At 40.9% G+C, this 23,211-nt stretch overlaps 2 protein-coding genes across 2 annotated transcripts in view; one reads left to right on the top strand and one right to left on the bottom strand.

The window, feature by feature from the left end:
* The first annotated feature begins 1,165 nt into the window (after window positions 1-1,165).
* Window positions 1,166-3,307, top strand: CLDN22 (claudin 22). Its single transcript, XM_025386000.1, has one exon. It carries the CDS (start codon window positions 1,171-1,173, stop codon window positions 1,828-1,830), a length of 660 nt encoding a protein of 219 aa, XP_025241785.1. The 5' UTR covers window positions 1,166-1,170; the 3' UTR covers window positions 1,831-3,307.
* Window positions 2,736-23,211, bottom strand: part of WWC2 (WW and C2 domain containing 2) — a 228,885-nt gene continuing 208,409 nt past the window's right edge. Inside the window, exons 22-23 of the mRNA XM_025385999.1 lie at window positions 8,859-8,986; window positions 2,736-5,646 (exon numbers count right to left, since the gene is read on the bottom strand). Coding sequence (XP_025241784.1) covers window positions 5,580-5,646; window positions 8,859-8,986 — 195 coding nt within the window. The 3' untranslated portion in view covers window positions 2,736-5,579. The remainder of the gene's footprint in view (window positions 5,647-8,858; window positions 8,987-23,211) is intronic.

Here is a 23,211-nt window from a genome sequence, read left to right as displayed (position 1 = left end):
TATTTCTCCAGGTTAGAACCCATCAGGGGAGTGGCTCCACCGTTAGGAACCTGTATGTCCTGTGGGCCCATCTGATTTCATCTCCTCTGAGCGGGTGCGGGATGCCCAGGGGCCATGCAGAGAGGCGACGGTGCAGCCCTGGGAATGTGGGGCAGGTGACCTCTTGTCCTGGCCTGTGAGGCCGGCCCTGTGTTCTCTGAGGGGTCACCCTCTGCAGAAGTATGCTCTCAAGGTGTGGCCTCAGCCAAAAAAACAAACAAGATGAAGCCTCAAAGTTTAGCTCCATTGTAGCTATTGTGCTTGTACCAGAGACTTTTGTCTGGGAGCCGGCAGGAGTCTTGAAGCCTGGTGTTGCTCTGCGTAGGCTGCTGAAATGACAAGGGGACAGCTCAGCTCTGGACAAAAACACCTCCCTGGACGCTGAGACATCACGCTTTACCTCCAAGTCCTTAACGAGGATGGAGAAAACCACAGAGTGAATGCTGGAACTTCCCGGGACGTTCCCTTCCTCACCCAGTACCCCCCGCCATCAGCCTCAGTCCTTTTCATTTTAATCAGTCCCATAAGCCAGCCTCTACTTTTCAAAGGATCCGAGGAACCTTCCTGCCAAGTCCCACTGAGCTCTTGCCACACTCGAGGATGTGGGCCAGGCTCTTGTGTAGGTTAAGGAAGTCTGAGAAGAATAGAGATTATAGGAAACAGTCTACCTTTCTTTACAAGGCCTTGTTTTGCATCCCTGAAATCTCAGATTCAGCTCTTACAATGAAGTCCTGTTGTAGAAAGAGCTGGCCTTTTATCACCACTTAAAATCTAATTAATCCATATTGAAGCACAAAGATTTCTGTTGTATTTTAGGGTGAGGGGTCATAGAGCCTTCTTTGTTCATCCTTAGACTTATAATCATCAGGCATTGGGGATATAATTTTACCAAATTGGAAGGTAACAGATCAAGTCCTTATCAGAAAGCCTAACTCATAGTTTTAAGAGAGTCCTTCGTCCTTTACGTGAAACATTATATTCAAGAAGAACAAAAACGCATTTCAGAGTGCCCAAAGAGTTAATGACCACAGCTTATATTCCAGGCAGCATAGAACCAAGATCGTCACATTACCGTCAACCACAAAAGACAGCAGATCCTATAGGGGTGGCAAAGTCCTAAGACTTGTTGCAATGGCTTTAATCTTTAGAATAGTGATGCAATCTGTTGGACTTTTACTATCTTTTCTGGGATGGATTTTATCCATTATTACAACTTATTTGCCACACTGGAAGAACCTCAACCTGGACTTAAATGAAATGGAAAACTGGACCATGGGACTCTGGCAAACCTGCGTCACCCAAGAGGAAGTGGGGATGCAATGCAAGGACTTTGACTCCTTCCTGGCTTTGCCTGCTGAACTCAGGGTCTCCAGGATCTTAATGTTTCTATCAAACGGGCTGGGATTTCTGGGCCTGCTGGTCTCTGGGTTTGGCCTGGACTGTTTGAGAATTGGAGAGGGTCAGAGAGATCTCAAGAGGCGACTGCTGATCCTGGGAGGAGTTCTGTCCTGGGCCTCGGGAATCACAGCCCTGGTTCCTGTCTCTTGGGTTGCCCACAAGACGGTTCAGGAGTTCTGGGATGACAACGTCCCAGACTTTGTCCCCAGGTGGCAGTTTGGGGAGGCCCTCTTTCTGGGCTGGTTTGCTGGACTTTCTCTTCTACTGGGAGGGTGTCTGCTCAACTGTGCAGCCTGTACCAGCCACGCTCTCCTAGCTTCGAGCCACCATGCAGTGGCGCAAATGCAAGATCATCATCAACTGGAGACAAGAAACACCAACCTGAGAAACTAAGCCAGAAAGGACAAGCGTCTGCTGTTCAGGAGACGCTTGCTCAACACTGGATTTGGTAGGAGGTCCCGCTCTAGTCATCTCACTGTGCTTCTGATTTTCGAAAATGCATTTTTTCCTGTGGCTATTAAACTATAGTTTCTTTCCAAGACTGGTAAACTATTTTTATCTTCTACTCTGAGATCAAAACCAATCAAGACTTAATAGTAATGACACCCATTACTGTGGATGAGTGTTCTCAATTTTAAAACAGTGATTGCATAGAAGTGGTAAATAAAACGTTAATCTGTATGTGTCTTTGAAGGTGTTATTCATATGGAGCGGAATCATCTGGCAGATCATTGACTTCTTTCAGGTGTTTAAGATAACCTAGTATAATAAGCCTGAGCTGCATATTTATTTAAAATGCATGACGTCTTATTATATAAAATAATGATTAGCTCTTTAAAAGCTTTAGAGGTGAAAGGCGTAGACACATCATCTCCTGAATCAGAGACTTGTGTCTCTATGGAACCTTTTCTCAAAAGGCAGCCACATTCAGTCATGCCTTCTAAACTATGTCAGAAGCAGGAGGGTGATCTTGTGTTTTGGATGATTCAAGTAGGCTCTGGCACACAAACGTGCTTCTGCATCCTGTGCTCTGTATTTCATGGGCAGCGTTTCTGGCTTCCCTGGCACTGAGCAGTCTGTGGGGGGCAGGGCAGGGCAGGACTGGTGTGTGTGTGTAGAGACCTCCTGGGATGGCCGCCTCTCCGTGGAGCACGCTGCCAGCCCAGGCGGAACGACCACAGAGCACACACTCTGGAGCCCTTCATTTTATTTGCACAATGAAAAGACTTCGTCCTTTTTTATCAGCAATACACATAGTTCCAACAAGAACTATTCATCACAAACTGCTGGCTTGGGGATTTCTTCGTGAAATATTTTGTATTTGCTTGGTACATGGTTCCAGGAAACTCGTGTGTTTGTGCCAATCAGGGAAATAAACTGAACAATAAACGACACTGAAATAGACTATTAGGCAATATGTAGCTTTGTTTTTTGTTTTTGTTTTTTTAAAAACCAACTGAATTTTTTTCCACCCACAAACACATGGGAAGTGCAGAAACCAAAGTTAATCTATGTGATGTATTTGCATACGTTTACAAACAAGACAAATTAAAACAGAAACATGTTCAGAATTTAACCTGATTAAATATTAAGTTCAGTCCTGAGCTTTTGATATTTAATACAATATAGATAAAGCAATAGCAAAAAATTTTAATTTATTTGATTTGCATGCTACAGAGATTTAGCTAAACTTTGTTCATTTGGCTAGCAATATCCTTTTTGTACCTGTAACACTTAAGATTCTGATATACAAAATTGTAATAATATAATGATAATTCAAACTTGAGAACTAAATATTACATTCTTTTTACCCTGTGCGAATAAATTCTACCTTTTAAAAATAGTATTTATAATATTAAAATTCGTATTTGTCCATATGGTTTTGTGATCAAGTTATTAAAATGTTTTGTCACTGTGAATCATTTGGGTTAGTACAAATATGACAAGATTATTAAAAGCTGCCTATAAATACATAACACTATTGCTGACTTTTAAAGTGTAGAAAAAGGATTATATTAAAATAAGTTCATCTCTCATGTTAGAAATGAGGAAATTTTGTGAAATACAACAACCAAAAGCATCTTGGTCACAACTGCTAACTACCAGCCTGAGACAGATTTTATTCTTTAATACTTGTCTGAAACTTTTTGTATTACAAAAAGTCCACAGCTAATCTGATGAAAGACTTATAAAGCTGTAAATATTCCAATATAGTCTCTTCTGTGTCAAATATTTAAAATGGCCAGAATCAAACTATATATTAAACAGAACATAAATAAGACTGTAAATAAATAAATGAAGAAAATAAAATCGTACAGAACAACTACACATAATTCTATAGACATCTTCATGGTCAAACTAAGACGCTGAAAACAGCCCACCTTCATTTACCTCCACGTTAAATAAACTTCTGTCTTTCACACTGGACCTCGACAAGGGTGAACTGTGTTCTTTTTCTAGTTTTCCTTAGTCATCTAATAGAATGAACTGGGCAGTCTTAAAGGACTGTACTCAGTCAATTCACTAGGCTGGTTTTTGTTCAAAGTAGTGTCTGCCATGTCCAGTTATGTCTTCAGAGAAATTTGTATGTTAAGTGGTGGGACATTTAGGAAAAAATAAAGTTCTAGGCTCAGAAGTTGCTTAACTTGAACTTCAATTCCAATAACATGAACTTTCTAAAATATATACAATTGCTTTCAAGAAAATAAAAATTCTTGCTAGTGAGCATTCTAACTTAGGAACACAACTTTTTTGTTCTTTAAGGGGTTCCTTTAAGACAATTTTGGATTTCTTTAAAAAAATCTATTTTATTTGCCATAGTAGATGGCTAACCCCAAATTGTTTCTGAGTAATAAGTATGGTTTAAATGGTCTAAATATTATATATTTTAAAAGCTCGATGCTGGCAGAGCTGCACTGAGGATATGGTTTTTAAGGCGTGCCTGGGTTGGGTAAGGTGAAATTCTAAACTGGAGGACGCATTCGTCAGTTTCTCTCTCTAAACTTGTTCATCCAAAAGTCATTTCATAAACAATTTAGCTTATACTTCAAATTAACAATCCCCCCGGCACATTCTTCCCTCTGCCTCCGAACTATTTACCATAAATTACAGATAGAATCCCCTAAAAATGAGAGCTATGAAGCAATTTCTACTAAATGTTAGAAATCTCTTGATAAACTCGTTTGTTTTTGGCAACTTTCATTCTATCAAGACATCTTTTCCCCTCTTCTTGGTTATACCAAACGAGTGCCGATGCGTTTCTCTCCACACCTCCAGCTTTCTCTGTCCTTAGAACACACGGCCACCACTTGGCACCATCCTTAGATTTAGGGCAAAACACTGGTGCAAGCCAGAAACTCACGTTTGAACACTTCTGCAAATTCAGGCTGAGTGAGAGAAACCAGCTGCTCATTTGATGAGCTTATTTGTATCTCTACATGGCTGGTGTTCTTTCTTCTCCTTGCCCTCAGTGTCATGAATCCCAAGATCTTTAGTGTAGCCAAGAGCAGTGCTCCTTTGTATTCTTATTCTTAAGATAACTTGGTAGTTTATATTTTTGTTTTCTTTAGAAAAATATAAAAGGACAAAAAGGAAATCGTTTTAAGGAAACCAGGTGTTGCCGCACAGGTGATGGCCATGAACGCAGCATCCATTTTGGGTGGACTTTGGAATGCCGCACCCCAGCGACTGCTCACACTCTCCTCGCCAGCGCACAGATACCACGTGGCGGTGCTGCCATCGGCACGGCCTACTCACAGAAACACAAAGGAGAAGCAAGACCACCTGCTGAACCAAGTTGTCTCTCAACAGTCGGCTCAACAGTACACGTGGGGTAGTACTGCCTCCATTCCGTGTTTACAAAACAAAGCCCACCGGCAATGCGCACATTCTGGGCAACATTTGTGTACCAGATTATCCCATTTTTCTTATCTGATTTTTTCTTGTTTAAGCACATAAAAATTACACTCAAGATACTTTACAAATTAAAATGTTGAAAATCTGACGTGAAATAAAAGTTCTTCAAGAGTTGACAGTTATGTTACCAAAAACAACCAAACACCAAAACAAAAAAACAAATCTTCAGTCTTTTACCCTCCCTAAAAAAGTGAACAGATGACAAAATAATTTCTTAAACCATGTAATCACACATCGTCAGCTGGCAGGGACGGGATGCTTATCTTTGCTCTGGTGAAGTAGGCAATCTTCTCCCTAGAGTTGGGGTGAGAAATAAATTGACTTAAATATGATGCTAAAAATACTCTGGGACCATTAAAACAGTCCCCAGGACCTGCAGCGGCAGTGATGTCTCTACAGGCACAGGCAGAAGCTCTTTTCCTTAAGCAGAACTCCATCCATTTACAATCCAGAGAGTCTCTGCCTGCTAAAGGGAGGGTATCAAGGAGAACAGCAGCTCTGGCTCACGGAAGTCACCTATAGACCAAGCCAGTAAGTTCCCTTCAGGGAACTTCCAACAGAAGACAGTTTTAAACTAGTAGGGGTCTGGTCTAGGATGGGTGCTTCCAAACTAGGCAGTGGAAGACTCAAAAGGCCCAAAATCCTACATGGAAACTTCTCAGTAACCTCACAGAAAAGTACATAATACCAGGAAAAGTCTTTAAAATCGATACTGTGCTGAGGCAGGGACAACCTGATGAGTGACACCACGACTCAAATGAAAGGAGAAGGAAAACCTCACTATCTGAAAGGCAGTAACTGCCCTGGTCCCGAAGCAGCAGAGAGGCTGAGACAGGGCAGAGTGGTTTTCACGTGAGGACAGTACTTAAAAAAAAAAGACAAACAGTACGTCTATTTTCCTACAGAACTTCACACTGTACATTTATGCCGTCAGCGCGTATTTCTTGAGGGCATACGACATGCAAGGGGCACACTGGTAGCTGAAGAATCAAGCACTGGCCCTCCTCTGTGAAAGAACAGTCCAGATGGGGGAGGAGGCGCGGGCTAGAAACCAGAGCCGAGGTGAGGATGTTCTGAAGACTAAGGAAGGACAGAGAAGAGGAGGAGTGGAAACACAGGACACTGGAGCGAGCTACTGCTGCGAGCAGCGTCCTTTACATTTGTTCACTTCCATAAGAGGGAAATGAGAACGAAAATCGCCCCGAGTGTGGGCGTGATGTCAGCAGAGGCCGTAAGGCGCAGCTGGTAACTGGGGTGTTTAAAAATACCCGCACTAGTTGCCAGTGCCTGCATTTGAGATATTTCACGTAAAATTGTTGATTTCTAACTTCTCTTGAAAAATTAGGCAGCCAGGGACCATCAGGCTCCTGATTCCAGGTGAAATAAGCAGCTGGGGTGGTGCCGCGCAGAACGCCCCAGGCCCCACCGCTGCCCATCTCACCACCCCAGGCCAGGCACCAGCAGCCGCACAAATCCCACGCTTCCAGCGCGGCCTGTCTCACCCTGTCCATCTCATCATTCTCATCACTTGCCTGGTGATATAATGGCTTCGTATCTTAAGGGAAGCTGGGAATGTTCATGGATTCTTTGCTTCGAGCTTCAGCAACAACTGCTAGTTGTGTGACTTTCCATGCCGGGCAATGCTGCTTACTCTCTAAGTGACCACAGCAACAGGGGCATGGATGGACTCCCCTCACCTGCAGTTCTAAAACCCAAGGAGTGGCACTCCCTGAAAGTCACAAATGTGATTATTTAGCAGAAAAGAGGGCGGAAAAACCTCTCCACTGCAAGATGCTGCATAAAAATGAAGGAGCTGTGAGCCCACTAAGGCACACTGCTGCTGCCACATGGTGCGTGGCCCTGCCCTCCCACCTGGCACTAGACAGCGTGCCAAAGCTGTCCCTGCTCCACCACGTGACCTAGCTTCCCCACACTTCAAAAACACTCGCTTCTTCCAGGCTTCTCCCCTTTACACCTAAACGCTTTCCAAAGACTCGTCTATACAAAACCTCAACCAAAACCAAATAAAAACCCAGTAGGAGCAAACCTTTCTGCTGAGCTCCCTCCGATGGGGCTGAAAACATATGCTCACCAGGGAAAACATATGCTCACCAGCCGGCTCACCAGGGATCCCGGGTGCACTTTGCAGTTCTCTCCATCAATCTCCTCTCCCCATCCTCCAGCCCCAGGCTCCTGGTTCTCCTCTGACCTCTCCAGCCATTCCTTCCAGTATCTCTTTTGGGGTGAGCCCTTCAGTGACTGGTACCCACCAGGCCTCCTTTCCCAGTCACCTCACATTTTCTGGGATGTCTGGTCCGTTTCCACTGATGAGACCAGTGCATTGAAGATGAGCACTCCCATTTTTTAATCTCCATCCTGACCCCTAACCCTGGCTTTAGATTTTTATTTTCACTTGTCTGCTGGTCATGGTTACCTTGCTGGCCTGCTGGCATTGCCTGGTGTGCCATGGCAGAGGTCAGCATCCTCCCCACACCCCTGCTCCCCAGCATTCTCCATCTCAAGCGCTGGCACCATAGGACAGCCACTGCCCCCCATGAACCTCCCATGAACCTCACAGGCCACCCTTACCCGTTTCTCCCCAGCCCACTCTCCACAATGCCTGATATCTGCCCCACATAGAACCCATTCCCATCATTTGGTTTTGTGCATGGAGAGCCCTGCTGGCTGCCCGATCAGAAACCGCGAGTGGAAGCCTCTTCTGCACAGCTTCCGAGGCCTGTGCAGTCTGAGCCCGGTTCTCCCAGACAGGCTCACCAGCTGGCAACTCCCCATGCGCCAGAGCTTGGCACTGACTTCTAAGGTCTGTGCCTCTGTCCGTGCTGTTCTTCCTGCCTCAATGTCCCACTCAAAACTGCCACCCCTAGGTGCCTAAGGAGCTTGCAGCCATCCTTCTATGATGGGTTCTCTTATAATCTCCTCCGCTGGTGCCCGCAGCCCCGCACCTGCCCCATATGGATTGAGGCTCCTCCCACATCTCTCACAGGTCCCTACCCATACCTTTAGTGAGCTCTTTCCACACGCACTGCAATGACCTGGTTACCTGCCTGTCCCCACTACAGCCTAGAGCCCCCGAGAAGAGCAGAACACACATGTTCTTAGCCTCCGCATCTCAGGGCCTGACAAGGTACAAGGTTTCTGGGGCTGCCCAAGGAATGTCTGTGAAATGAGTGAACAAAACCCCAAAGATGTCTGAGTTTTCTGTACCTTTGTATCCTGGGTCGGAATAGTCCAATGAGATGTGCTAACAGCTACTAAGAGCTGGGGACACCCTGGGTTCTTGAGGGGAGTTAGGCTCTCATCAGCCTTTAACTCTGCCAGTCACATTTATCACCTCAGGTGCAAATGGGAAATTACATATTCAAGGCAGGGAACACAGGATTTCTGTCTCAGATCCTAGTATTAACTTTCACTGCACTGAGGTGAATTCCTACACAATCAGACCACATGAGGGCAACCCAAAAGCTGTCCTGGATGGGGCTATTCACCTGAAGGACTGCACCTGCCGAGGCACCTTCTGGCTCTGCTCCCGGAGCCGACACACGTCCTTGGAGACTTGCCTCATCAACTTCTCTGCATTCAAACCTTGCTTCTGCTCTTCTTTGGACTGTTCGGCCTGGAAAAGGGAATAAAAATGTAAGAAAAACACAAAACACTAATTAGAAATCCCTGGAGACAACCTATGAGGCTTGAAAGATTGTGACTAAAGTCAGGAGGGCAAGCAAGACAGTCAGTGGGCTGGTGTCCTTTACATCACGCGTCAGGGGCCAACACCCACGTGACCAGCTCATGCTGAGTAGGAGCATATGTGGATTTTGGGGTAAGTTCATTTTAATCACATTTTAGAAATCGAATTACACAGGTAATATGTGACAATTTTATTACATCTGAAAAACCTAAGAACTCTTAAAAATGAAACAGAAAATTACTCATAGCACGTTTTCCAAAAAATACCTACAGTTAAAGAATGTTTTGGGCAAATACACTTTCAACATCTTATTTATCTTTTTGACCCTTTTTTCTAACTTAGCCATTTAAAAAGCTGTTTATTAAAGTAGAATTTACCAATCAAAAAATGTGCATGTATAATATATATATAAAAATATACGTGTATAGCTCAAATAACTTTTACAAATTGAACACATCCATGTCACCAGCACCGGATGAAGGAGAGGACACTCCTGTTTCCAAGAAGCCCCCCTTGGTGCCCTTCCAGCTCTGCCCAGGGTTCCCAGCATTCCGACTTCTAACGCGCCTCTTCTGTCCTTGGTATAGAGGAACAGTAAACAGATACTCTTCAGGGTCTGGCTTCTTTTGCTCAACATTATGCTCACGAGAATCATACACACTGTTATCTGTAGTTGTAACTCACTTTCCCCACAGCTGTATAATACTCCACTGTATGACTTTACTACAATGTATAATCTGTTAGTAATAATGAACATTTGGGTACTGTGCATGAACATGTTTTAAAATAAAAATGTACTAATGATATTATATTAAAAGTTGCCTTTTCATTTCATTCTTTCACTCATATCCATTCACTCATTCATTCACCCAGTCAACAAATATTTGTGGACTGCCTTTTAAGGAAAGGTGGTATAAGTGGGTGGAGAGCAGACGCTCAGATATACGGCTTGCGGTCAAATTTCATTTCTACCACTTACTAGCGATGTAAATCTGGGCAAGTTGCTTGACCTCCTGGTGTCTTAGTTTTTCCATTTGTAAACTGGGAATAAGTACTTACTTCAAAGTTGTGAAGTTTAAATGAGTACATACACATGTAAAGTACTTACAGCAGTACCCAACACATCACTGAATATACTATTTCAGAATGAAGCTATCACTGTTGCTTTTTTTTTTTTTTTTAAACAATATGCCAGGTTCTGTACTAGGTGGCAGGGTTATAGTTGTGAACAAAACAGGTGAAGTCCAGGCTGGGAGGCCAAGGTGGGAAGATTGCTTAAGGCCAGGAGTTTGAGACCAGCCTGGACAACATAGGGAGACACTGTCTCTATGAAAAAAAAAAATTAACTAGGCGCAATAGCATGTGCCTGTGGTCCCAACTACTCAAGAGCCTGAGGTGAAAGGATCACTTGAGCCTGGGAGTTTGAGGCTGCAGTGAGCTATGATCTACCACTGCACTACAGCCTTCATGACAGAGCAAGACCCTGTTTCAAAAACCAAAACAAAGAGAAAAACAAGTGAAGACCAGTGGCAGAGAAAAACAGCAGCAAAGAACAGAAACTGTTTAATAATTATTAAAAATCAACAACATATTGTATTTTCTCAGGTTAAACCTTCCTCACATAACATTAAAAAACATAGTCTATTTATTAGAGCAGTTTTAGGTTCATAGCAAAATGGGTTGGAAAGTAGAGTTCTCATTCACTCCCTGCCCCTACTCATGTACAACCTCTCCCACTATCAGCATCCTCCGCCAGCCTGGTACATCTGGTACAATCAGTGAACTCATATTGACACTTCATTATCACCTCAAATCCATAGTTTATATTAAGCTTTGCTCTTGGTGGTGTACATTCAATGGGTTTTGGCAACAGTGTAACGACAGGTACCCACCATTATAATACCATACAGAGGAGTTTCATTGCTTTAAAATTCCCCTGTGCTCTGCCTAGTCCTCCCTCTTGCTGTTATGCATTTAAGTTTCCTCCATGTCTTTTTCATGGCTTGATAGATAGCTCATTTCTCTTTAGTGCTGAAGAGTATTCCATTGTTTGAATATACTAGTTTATTTAACCATTCACCTACTGAAGGACATCTTGACTGCTTTCAAGTTTTGGCTATTATGAATAAGGCTGCTGTAAATATTCATGCAAATGTTTTCATGTGGACGTAAGTTTTCAACTCACACCAAGGAGCACAACTGCTGAATAGTATGTAAGAATCTGCTTAATTTTATAAGAAATCTACAACTGTCTTCGAAAGTGCCTGTATGATTTTGCATTTCTATCAGCAATGACTGAGAGTTCCTGTTGCTCCACATCCTTGTCAGCATTTGGTGTTGTCTGTGTTTTGGATTTTGGCCACTCTAACAGGTGTATAGAGGTATCTCATTGTTGTTTTACTCTGCAATTTCTTATTGATATATGATGTTAAATATCTTTTCACGTGTTTATTTGTTATCTGCTTTGGTGAGGTGTCTGTTCAGGTCTTTTGCTGATTTTTAAACTGGGTGTTTGTTTTGTATTGTTGAGTTTTAAGAGTTTTTTGTAACTTAGATAACAGTCCTTTATCAGATATAACTTTTACAAACATTTCTCCCAATGTGTGGCTTGTTTTCTCTTTTTCTTGACAGTGTCTTTCACAGAGAAGTTTTAAATTATAACAAAGTCCAGCTTATCAGTTATTTCTTTCATGGATCACGCCTCTGATGTTGTGTTGTATATGAAAAGTCATTGCCATACCCAAGGTCATCTAGATTTTCTCCTAGGGTAACTTCTAGGAGTTTTATAGTTTACATTCGACATTTAGGTCTGTGATCATTTTGAGTTAATATTTGTGAAGGGTGTAGAAGGGTCTATATCCAGATTCATGTTTTTTTGCATGTGAATAGATATCCAGTTGTTCCAGCATCATTTGTTGAAAAGAGGATCTTTTTTGGATTTATTTTCTTTGCTCCTCTGTCAAAGGTCAGTTGAATATAGTCAGCCCTCTGTATCCGTGGGTTCCACATCCATGGATTCAACCAATCATGAATTAAAAAATATTTGGGAAAAAGTGGATGGTTGCATCTGTACTGACATTGTTTTTCCTTATCATTATTCCATTAATGACATTATTATTACTACATTATACTGTATTACTACTGTCATTAAATACAGTATAACAATTATTTACATAGTATTTAAATTATAATAGGTATTATAAGTTATCTGGAAATGATTTAAAGTATATGGGAGGATGTGGGTTATATGCCAATACTATATCATATTATATAAGGGACTTGAGCATCTGTGTCCATGGGGAGTCCTGGAACCAATCCCCACTATGGATGTTGAAGGATGACTGCACATTGAAGAGAGTCGATCTATTTCTAGGCTCTCTATTTTGATTTGTCTATTTTTTCACTAATACCACACTGCTTTGATTACCATAGCTTTACAGTGTCTTGAAGTCAGGTAGTGTCAGTCCTCCAACTTCATTCTTCTCCTTCAATACTGGGTCTTTTGCCTCTCCATATAAACTTTAGAATCAGTTTTACTATTACATAATAACTTGATGGGATTTTGAGTGGGATTGTATTAAATCTATAGATTGATTTGGGAAGTACCAACATCTTGACAATATTGAGTCTTCCTATAAACATGGAATATTGTCTCATTTATTTAGTTTCTTTTAAATTTTCTTTCATCATAATTATGTAGTTTTCCTCTATAGATCTTATACATATTTTGTTAAGATTTACAAGTATTTCACTTTTTGGATACTAATGTAAATGCCATTGTTTTTAACTTCAAATTCCACTAGTGCATTGCTGGTATATAAAAAAGTGATTAACTTTTGTATAGTAACCGTGTATCCTACAACCTTGTTATAATCACTTATTAGTTCCAAGAGTTGTTTCTGTTTGTTTTGTTTTTGGTCAAATCTCTCAGGTTATCTACATGGACAACCATCTTACGTGTAAACAAAGACAAACAAAGACAATTTTGACTTCCTTCCCAAGCGGTATGCCTTTTTTTTTTTCTTTTCTTATCACATTAGCTGAGATTTCTAGTGTGATACAGAAAAGATGATGTGAGGGGGACATTTTTACCCTGTTCCTAATCTTAGCAGGAAAGCTTCTAGTTTTTCAGCATTAAGTATCATGTTAGTTGTAGAGTTTTCTACATGTTCTTTAAGGTCTCTTCTATTCCTAGTTTGCTGGGAGTTATTTTTAGCATGAGCAGGTGTTGATGTGATTACAACAATTGATTTTGAATGTTAAATCAGCCTTGCGCACCTGGGATAAATCTCCCTTGGTTATGGTATATAATTCTTTTTCTATATAGTTGGATATGATCTGCTAATATTTTGCTAAAGATTTCTGCATCTATATTCACAAGAGGTATGGGTCTGTAGTTTCCTTGTCTTTGCCTGGTTTTGGTATTAGGATAATGCTGGCCTCACAGAATAAGCTGAGAAGTATTCTCTTCACTTCTGTTCTCCAAAAGAGATTGCAGAGAATTGATAAAGTTGTTTCCTTAAATGTTTGGTAGAGGCCAGGCACTGTGGCTCATGCCTGTAATCCTAGCACTTTGGGAGGCCGAGGTGGGCAGACCACCTGAGGTCACGCGTTTGAGACCACCCTGGCCAATGTGGTGAAACCCTGTCTCTACTAAAAATACAAAAATTAGCCAGGTGTAGTGGTGGGCACCTGTAATTCCAGCTACTTTGGAGGCTGAGGCATAAGAATCTCTTGAACCTGGGAGGCGGAGGTTGCAGTGAGCTGAAATCATGCCACTGCACTCAACCCTGGGTGACAGTGCAAGACTCTGTCTCAAAAAAAAAAAAAAAAAAAAGGGTAGAATCTACTAGTAAATCCATCTATGCCTGGTGCTTTCTATTTGGGAAGGCTATTATTTATTCCATTTCTATAATATAGATAGGTCCATTCGGACTATTTCCTGGCAGACTATCTTTCAAGGAATTGATACATTTCATCTTGGTTATCAGAGTTGAGAGCATAGAGTTGTTCACAGTATTTCTTTATTATGCTTCTAATGTTCACAGGACCTGTAGTGATGTCTCCTTTTTCATTTCTGATGTAATATAATTTGTGTCTTCTCCGTTTTTCCTTACCCTGGTTAGCAGTTTACCAATTTTTTTTTTTTTTTTGAGATGGAGTCTCGCTCTGTCACCCAGGGCTGGAGTGCAGTGGCACGATCTTGGCTCACCACAACCTCCCCCTCCTGGGTTCCAGTAATTCTCCTGCCTCAGCCTCCCAAGTAGCTGGGACTACAAGTGCATGCCACCACACCTGGCTAATTTTTGTATTTTTAGTAGAGATGGGGTTTCACCATATTGGCCAGGCTGGCCTCGAACTCCTGACTTCGTGATCCACCCGGCCTCAGCCTCCCAAAGTGCTGGGATTACAGGTGTGAGCCACCGTGCTCAGCCCAGTCTACCAATTTTATTGATCATTTGAAAGACACAGCTTACTGACTTCCTGTTTCTAATTCCATTCATTTCTGTTCTAATGGTTATGATTTCTTTTCTTATCCTTAGTTTGCTCTTTTTTTTCTAGTTTCCTAAGATGCAAACTTAGTTGATTGATTTTAGTTCTTTCCTTTTTTCTAGTATATGCATTCAATGCTATAAATTTCTTGCTAAGCACTGTGTTTGCTGCATCCCCCAGATTTTTTTTTCTTATGATAGGAACAGACTTTACTGGTTGTAATGAGAAGTGCAAGAGAAGAGGATGCTATAGTTCCTGCTTCTGGGGCAGTGTCCACAGACTCACTGGCTGTCCTCCAAAATCCTACAAATTTTGATTGTTTTTTCATTTGGTTCAAAATATCTTTTAATTGTTCTTAAGGTTTCTCCTTTGACCCACTTGTTATTTAGAAGTATGCTGTTTAATCTCCAAGTATTTTGGAATTTTCCAGCTACTTTTGTTATTGATTTCTAGTTTAATTCCACTGTGGTAAAAGCAGACAGTGTAAATATATATCTTACGGCCTGGACTGTGGTCTATATCTTGGTGAATGTTCCAAGTGAGCTTAAGAAGAGTGTGTCATCTGTTGTCATTAAATGAGTAGTCTGTAGATGTCAATTATATCCAGTTAAGTAATAGTGCTATTGAGTTCAACTATGTCTACTGATTTTCTGCCTGCTGGGTCTGTTTATTTCTGACAGATGATAATAATGAATTCATTCACTTCTCCTTGTATTTTTTTTTTTTTTGCCTCATATATTTTGTGCTGTTAGTCACACAGATATTTAAGAATTGTTATCCTGGTCGGGCACAGTGGCTCACGCCTGTAATCCCAGCACTTTGGGAGGCCGAGGTAGGCGGATCATCAGAGGTCAGGAGATTGAGACCAGCCTAGCCAACATGGCGAAACCCCGTCTCTACTAAAATACAAAAATAAACTGCGTGTGGTGGCGGGCGCCTGTAATCCCAGCTACTCAGAAGGTTGAGGTAGGAGAATCACTTGCACCTGGGAGCCTGGGTGACAGAGCGAGACTCCATCTCCAAAACAAACAAACAAAAACAAATTGTTATCCCTTCTTGGATAATTAATCTCTTTATTATTCATTATGTCATGCTCTTTTTTTTTTTAAACTGGATAACTTTTCTTTTTTTTTTTTTTTTGAGACAGAGTCTCGCTCTGTCGCCCAGGCTGGAGTGCAGTGGCCAGATCTCAGCTCACTACAAGCTCCGCCTCCCGGGTTTACGCCATTCTCCTGCCTCAGCCTCCCGAGTAGCTGGGACTACAGGCGCCCGCCACCTCGCCCGGCTGGTTTTTTGTACTTTTTTAGTAGAGACGGGGTTTCACCGTGTTAGCCAGGATGGTCTCGATCTCCTGACCTCGTGATCCGCCCGTCTCGGCCTCCCAAAGTGCTGGGATTACAGGCTTGAGCCACCGCGCCCGGCCTAAACTGGATAACTTTTCTTGCTCTGAAGTCTGCTCCATCTGAAATGAATATAGCTACTCCCACTTTTGATTAGTATTAGCATTGTCTACTTTCAGTCTATATGTGTTTTATGTTTAAAGTGGGCTTCCTGTATACAAAATACAGTTGGTTCTTTTTTGATCAACTCTGACAAACTGTTTTTTAATTGGTGTATTCAGACCACTGATGTTTACAGTGACTAATGAAATAGCTGGAATAATATCTACCATATTTGTTACTGTTTTCTATTTGCTGCCCTTGTTGTTTGTTCCTATGTTTGTCTTCTACTCTTTCACTGCCTTTTGTGGTTTTAATTGAGGACTTTATATAATGTCAATTTTCTCTTCTTTCTTAGCATGTCATTTATATTTCTCTCTTACTTTTTCTAGTGGTTGCTCTGGAGTTTGTATTATACTATCCAAATCTACTTCCAAATAACATTATACCATTTCATGAGTAGTACAAGGTCCTTATAATAACAAAATATCCCTCATTCTTCCCTCTTTTCCCTTGCATCATTGCTGCCACTCATTTCACTTATACATAAACATACACACACATAAGTGTATGTAACTTACACTGTTGCTATTACTCAGAACAAATTATTTATGTGATTAAGAATAAGAAAAAAATCTTATTTTACCTTAATTTATTCCTTTTCAATACTCTTCCTTTGTTTATATAGATTCATGTTGCTAACATATCACTTTCCTTTTCTCTGAAGAACTTTTAACATTTCTTGCTAGGCAGGTCTACTGAGCACAAATGTCCTTAATTTTTGCTTGTCTGAAAAAATATTTGTTTCTCCTTCACTTTTGAAGAATAATTTTGTGTTTGGGTACAGAATTCTAGGTTGATTTCTTTTTCCTCTTAACAATTTAAATTACTGCATCCCACTCTCTTCTTGCTTATACAATGATTTCTCAGGAAAAGTCAGATATAATACTCACCTTTGTTCTTCTATAAGGAAGTTTTTTCCCCTCTGGCTTCTTTCAAAATTTTTAAATCTTTTAATTTTCTGCAGTTTGGATATGCTTAGGTGTAATGTTCTCTGTGTGTGTATATTTATTTTGCTCGGTGTTTTATGAGCTTTCTGGCTCTGTCGTTTAATGTTTGACATTAATTCGGAGAAAGTCTCAGTCATTATTCCTTCCAATATTTCTTCTGTTCCCTTCTCTTTCTTCTGGTATTCCTATTACACACATGCTACATCTTCTGTAGTTATCCCACAGTTCTCGGATGTTCTGTTCCTTCTTTTTTATCCAGTCTCTTTTTTCTTTGCTATGCAGTTTTGGAAGTTTCTTTTTTTTTTTTTTTTTTTTTTTTTTTTTTTTGAGACGGAGTCTTGCTCTGTAGCCCAGGCTGGAGTGCAGTGGCTGGATCTCAGCTCACTGCAAGCTCCGCCTCCCGGGTTCACGCCATTCTCCAGCCTCAGCCTCCCGAGTAGCTGGGACTACAGGCGCCCGCCACCTCGCCCGGCTATTTTTTGTATTTCTTAGTAGAGACGGGTTTTCACCATGTTAGCCAGGATGGTCTCGATCTCCTGACCTCGTGATCCGCCCATCTTGGCCTCCCAAAGTGCTGGGATTACAGGCTTGAGCCACCGCGCCCGGCCAGTTTTGGAAGTTTCTATTGACATATCCTCAAGAGTTCAGATATTCTTTCTTTAGTCATGTCCAGTCTACTAGTGAGCCCATCAAAGTTATTTTTCATGTCTGTTAGTGTTTTTGATCTCTAGAACTTCTTTTTGATTCTTGCTTAGAATTTCCATCTCTCTCCTTATGATGTCCATCTGTTCTTGCATATTGCCTACTTTTTCCCTTACAGCCCTTAGCATATTAATCACAGTTATTTTAAATTCCTGGTCTGATAAGTCCAGCATCCCTGCCATATGTGAGTCTGGTTCTGATGCTTGTTTTGCCTCTTTAAACTCTGTTTTTTGCCTGTTAGTATGCCTTGTAATTTTCAGTTCAAACCCAGGCGTAATATACTAGGTGAAAGAAATTCTGGTACACAGCCTTTAGTGTTGGGGTGGTAAGATGGGGGTAAAGAAGGAAAGTGTTCTATAGCTCTGTGAACAGGTTTCAGTCTTTGAGTAGGCCTGTGCTCCGGGGCTATGAGCTTCACAAGTGCTTCTCAGTCTTTCCCCTCCTAAGGTGGAACAGATTATCTAGGATGGGCTGGAGTTGGGTATTCCCCTTCTTCCACATGGAAGACTAGAGGGGGCTAGAGTTGAGTATTTCCCTTATCTGAGAACACAGTTTCTCCTGAGGACGGGCCTTGCTAAGAAGAACAGAATGCTTTTGTATGTTTCAATTGGCTACTTTTTCCTTCCTCTGCCAGAATCAGGAGAAGACTTTTCTTCGACATCCATTGTGAGGACCCAGTCAAGCTCCTGGAAGTAAAACTAACACAAGCGTGGAGAGCCCCCGACTTCTCATGACTGGGTACTCCTGCAGTGTTTAACTCTCAGACTTCTCTGTAGTGAGCCTCCAGCAGTATGTTCATTACAGTTTAGGTTTTCTTACCCCAGTACTGGTTCCTGCAGAGGTCACTGCTCATAGATTCTTGCTCCAGTAAGCTGTGATTCTTCGTTCTGCTTGCCTGTCTCTCCAATTCTGGGGATAGTAGTTTGCCCTATGACCTCACCTCTCTGACTGATCTAAGAAGAATTGATTTTTCATTTTGTTCAATTTTTTACTTGCTGTTAGATTGAAGACTTCAAACTGCTTATATGTTGGACCAGAAACCAGAAGCCTGTAACTTTTAATGATTTCATAACATTGCACTTAGTAGCTACAGCTTAATTATCTTAACGAACCCTCTACAATTACCTATTTAAATTATTTCTAGGCTGCAGTGTTCATTCAAGTGGGATTTGACATTTAAAAATCTTGGTAAGTGAACATGTGGCTATATTAGATTTGGAGATAAATAAATGCAGGCATGTATTACATAGTTTAAAAAACTCTCCACAATAAGCCTACATCAGTATATTCATGTAACTGTTTATATTACTCCATTATCAGGGAAAAACTAGTGTTAATTTGTACTTTGAGTTTTAAAAACACCTAATATTGTAAAATACTGAATAAAGCTTCCCTGATATAAAATCCAAACTTACGTTTATTTATGAGTAAGTATTAAAAAGACAATTCTTTAGCTATGTAAACAAACTGTGAAATAGAAAATAAGGCTTAAATATGAATGTGTGACTTGTTACTCCTCCTACATTCATATTAGAAAGTTATGTAATTCACAGAGAGGACTGTCGTCATGGGGTAAAGGGGCCACGATGACTCTGTTCCCCATTTGCTGTCCTTCACCCAAGGCACTGACTCCCTCTTGTAGGTAAGCTAAGAGGTTGCCTAGTTTTTCACTTAGGATATGGCTCAAGGTTTGCCTTGGTGGCTGAGATGTTTATACTGGGCCCAAAAGCTTCAGGAGGGCAAAGGATGTGCCTGTTTAACATAATTCATAAAGGCTCAAGTGCTCAATACAATTTTTGAACCAGTAGTTCATTTCTGACAACTGCCTATATTTGCAGAAGTTACTTGCAACGTTGTCTTCCAAAAGGAATTAATTAAATCAAATGGCTGGAGACTTCATTATATAATACATATACACTTAACGAGGGGGAGTGGTCTCGTCTTAAATCAGTCTTGCCAATACATACTTAAAAACAGTTGTTATCTCCATCTGACAGATACACAAATCCTTTTTTTTGTTTGTTTGTTTTTGTTTTATGAGAGGGAATCTCGCTCTGTCACCCAGGCTGGGGTGCAATGGCAAGATCTCAGCTCACTGCAACCTCCCCACCTCCTGGGCTCAAGCAATTCTCCTGCCTATGCCTCCAGAACAGCTAGGACTACAGGCGCCTGCCACCATGCCCAGCTAAGTTTTATATCTTTAGTAGAAATGGGGTTTCACCATGTTGGCCAGGCTGGTCTTGAACTCCTGACCTCAAGTGATCTGCCTGCCTCAGCCTCCCACAGTGCTGGGATTACAGGCATGAGCCACTGCACCCAGCTGCTATCTGACAGATAAACAAATCTAATTTAATTTAGTTGATTTGTGTCTTGAGGGACAGTGAGGCCTTAGAAATAAGTGAGTTGACTTTTGTCAATTTTTTGGAAAGCTGCTTTAGGAGAAGGCATATTCTAAGCAAAATCTCTGGTGTAAAAAAGTTACATGGTAACTTTTCTGTTCACTTTCCCTCCCAATTCTCACTGGGGATGTTGGGGAAACAAGCTAACCAGCAGTGATTTGAGAAGCTGCCTCTTGCTGTACCTGACAGAGACAGAGAGAGAGATCCACATCAACTCAGGCCAGAACTATGCAGCTGACATACAGAGGTAGAAGAGAAAACAGCTTAGGTAAAAGTCTAAAGGTGGTGGGTAGCCTGCGCCTGCAATCTAAGTTGATGGACAGTCCCATAATTGGGATCCTTCCAGACTTGAAAAGCCAACTGCTTCTGTTATAACCTAAGCAGTTAGAAACAATAGAAGGAAATAAGACTGGTGCTGGCAAAAAGGGCAATTAAGGATCTTGTCATCCCACATGCATCCACTGTTTCAGACACCTTTAAGGCCAGGAAATCAAACAAGGTCTTCAGGCTTAAGAGACAGGACAAAGACAAGATCTTTGACTATGTTTCACAGCCAAACTGATACTATCAGCAATTCTCTTACTAAGAATTTATGCTTTAGGAATACGAGTGTGACCAGAAAGGTGCAAAAAATATGCATAAAAGTGTGTGTTTCCACATTGTTTATAATAGAACATTTGGGAAATTATTAGAATAATTAAATAACTGTGATATAGCTATACAAATGAATGTATTAAAATAATGAGTTACAGTAACATTTACTAATATGGAAAGCTACTCATCACATACTATTAGAATTAAGTGAGGGAAAGAAGCAAATTTCAGAACAATCTATCTTTATGACCCCATTTTTGTATAACTCTTTCAAATAACACTAACGCACACACATTGCATAAAAAATAGCTGGAAGGACATACACCAAATTGTCAACAGTGGTAACCTCTGGGAAGTACAACTCCAAGAAGGACTTCTAGTTTTTGCTTTATATAGTTCTGCATCACCTGAATTTGTTTTAATAACCATGTGTTACTTAAACATTTAAAAAAAATTAAAATATTCTCAAAGCAAAAATATCCTAAACTCACTTTAAATTTGCAAATAAAAATACTGTGGCACTTTGAGGAAAGATGAGATTTTACAAAAACTCTTTATTCAGCAAATACTTATAAAGAGTAAATTATACTGAAACTACTTTATGGAAAGCTAAATAACCCACAATGGGGCATCCTTAGTACTTTGCTAATAATCATCTACTGCAATAAGTTTTGATTTTTTTCCACCACATAGTGTCTTTTTCCAGGTATTTTTTTACTGCCCCCCCATTTCCTCACCCTGTTTTGAAAGATTTTGTCTATAAAAGCAGCCTATATTTGTTAAGTAACAGTTGTCTCTTGATTACTTTGTAATTGATGAGATAATTTAGTTGCCAGTTGGAGCTTGTGAATTTATGTGATTCAAATACAAGGGTGACAAATGTGATAGTTACTTTGTGAAGTCCTATCTTTATTAAATGGGTAATTTTTCATTAGGTCCCAGATAAGGAACTGTTGACTTAGTACACACTGAGAAATGACTTCTACCTTGCTATGGTATATCAAATTACTAAATTAGTAAATAGACTAAAAATTTTGCTGCTATTCAAATTCTTTGTGAAATTCCATAAGAAAAAAAATCACTCTTAAAACAGACATCTGTTGACTGATTTAACAAGAGACATATCAGGAAAAGACAGGGAAGGAACTGAATCATGCATAGGTAAGAAAATCTAACCTACTTTTCTTACCTAGAAGTGATTTTATCCGATAGGAAATAGGACAGGCTCACAGGCTCCTGTTCCGTCTTTGCCACCTTCCACGTGAATGGAACGCAGAGGTCTATCCTACCCCTTGCAGAGAACTCTTTTGGCAGCCCTTCTAAGTAGTGTAATGGCTGCTGACGTTTTCAACTTCCAGCATTTCTATGGTGACTACAAAATTACTTTGAAACTTGCCTTTGTCTTACAAAAAAATAAAGCTGACCAGGCAACATAGGAAGATATTTCCTTCCCTGCTGAATAAAAATATACTTTACTGAAGACTGTATTTGTCTCTATGTTTTTATATTTATATCTGTATCTATACCTATATCCTTCTCCAAAAATTAGGTGGCAAAACATATAGAATGATTATCAGCTGCTAATGATCAATACATTTTGTAGGCAGTTAAATCTCATTGCTGAATACTTTACTGTAATCATTAAGATTTTGTTGAATGCAGTGTATTAATATATTTGGCATAATTTTTAAAACAGATCTAACTTTTAAGAGTGTTAACATTTGCATTATTTTAAGCTTTACAAAAAGTCTAGCAGTTCTGCAGTCTAGCACCAGAATTTTGGCATTTTGACAGGGAAACACTCTATGGGGGGGAAAAAAAAAAGAAAGAAATTCCTGCTTTGTAAGGACCATGAGGCTCCTCTGGAAGAACCCCAGTCCTCTCTCGGCATGCTCTGCCCCTCACCCCAAGGAGTCACGATAAGACGCCTGGCTCACGAGGTCTGGGAGCCACTTCGTACGCTGCGGACTCCAGAAGGGGTGATTCACCTCCAGTTTACATGATGGGAGCCCAACCTGCAGAGAGGCCCAGTGATTTATTCATAGTTGTGTTAAGAAGCCTAATGGAATAGAAAGCACCATCCGGTCTTAATTTATAGTCCTGAGCTTCTTGCTCTGCTTCCTAAGGGGGTTTTACAATACACGAGGATACTAAATAAGATTCTGTTTTTTATTCTGAACTACAAAACAGACTTTGGATCACAAAGGAGGAAGGTTATGGAGTGTGACCCTGAGACCTGACAGTTTTCGCTGACAAGGGAGGCAGATCCAGGATCTGCTGCTGGCTTTGATTCACTGCTTTTCTAGGAGCCATATTTTTTATGGCAACTGGCAGACTCGTTGCTCATCGTTAGGCACTTTACGGTCATCTTGCTGAAAACCTCACAAATCCCCAATACCACAGGGAAATGATGGAGATGAAAGGGCAATGTGTGAGCGTGGCAGAGTTAGTGTGTGTGTGTGTGTGTGTGTGTGCAGGTGCTGGTGTACCCATGTGTATGTTAACAAATGGCTGTG

The sequence above is a fragment of the Theropithecus gelada genome, chromosome 5 (genome assembly GCF_003255815.1).
Source record: "Theropithecus gelada isolate Dixy chromosome 5, Tgel_1.0, whole genome shotgun sequence".
NCBI classification, from domain to species: domain Eukaryota; kingdom Metazoa; phylum Chordata; class Mammalia; order Primates; family Cercopithecidae; genus Theropithecus; species Theropithecus gelada.
This window is presented reverse-complemented; position numbering and strand designations above follow the sequence as displayed.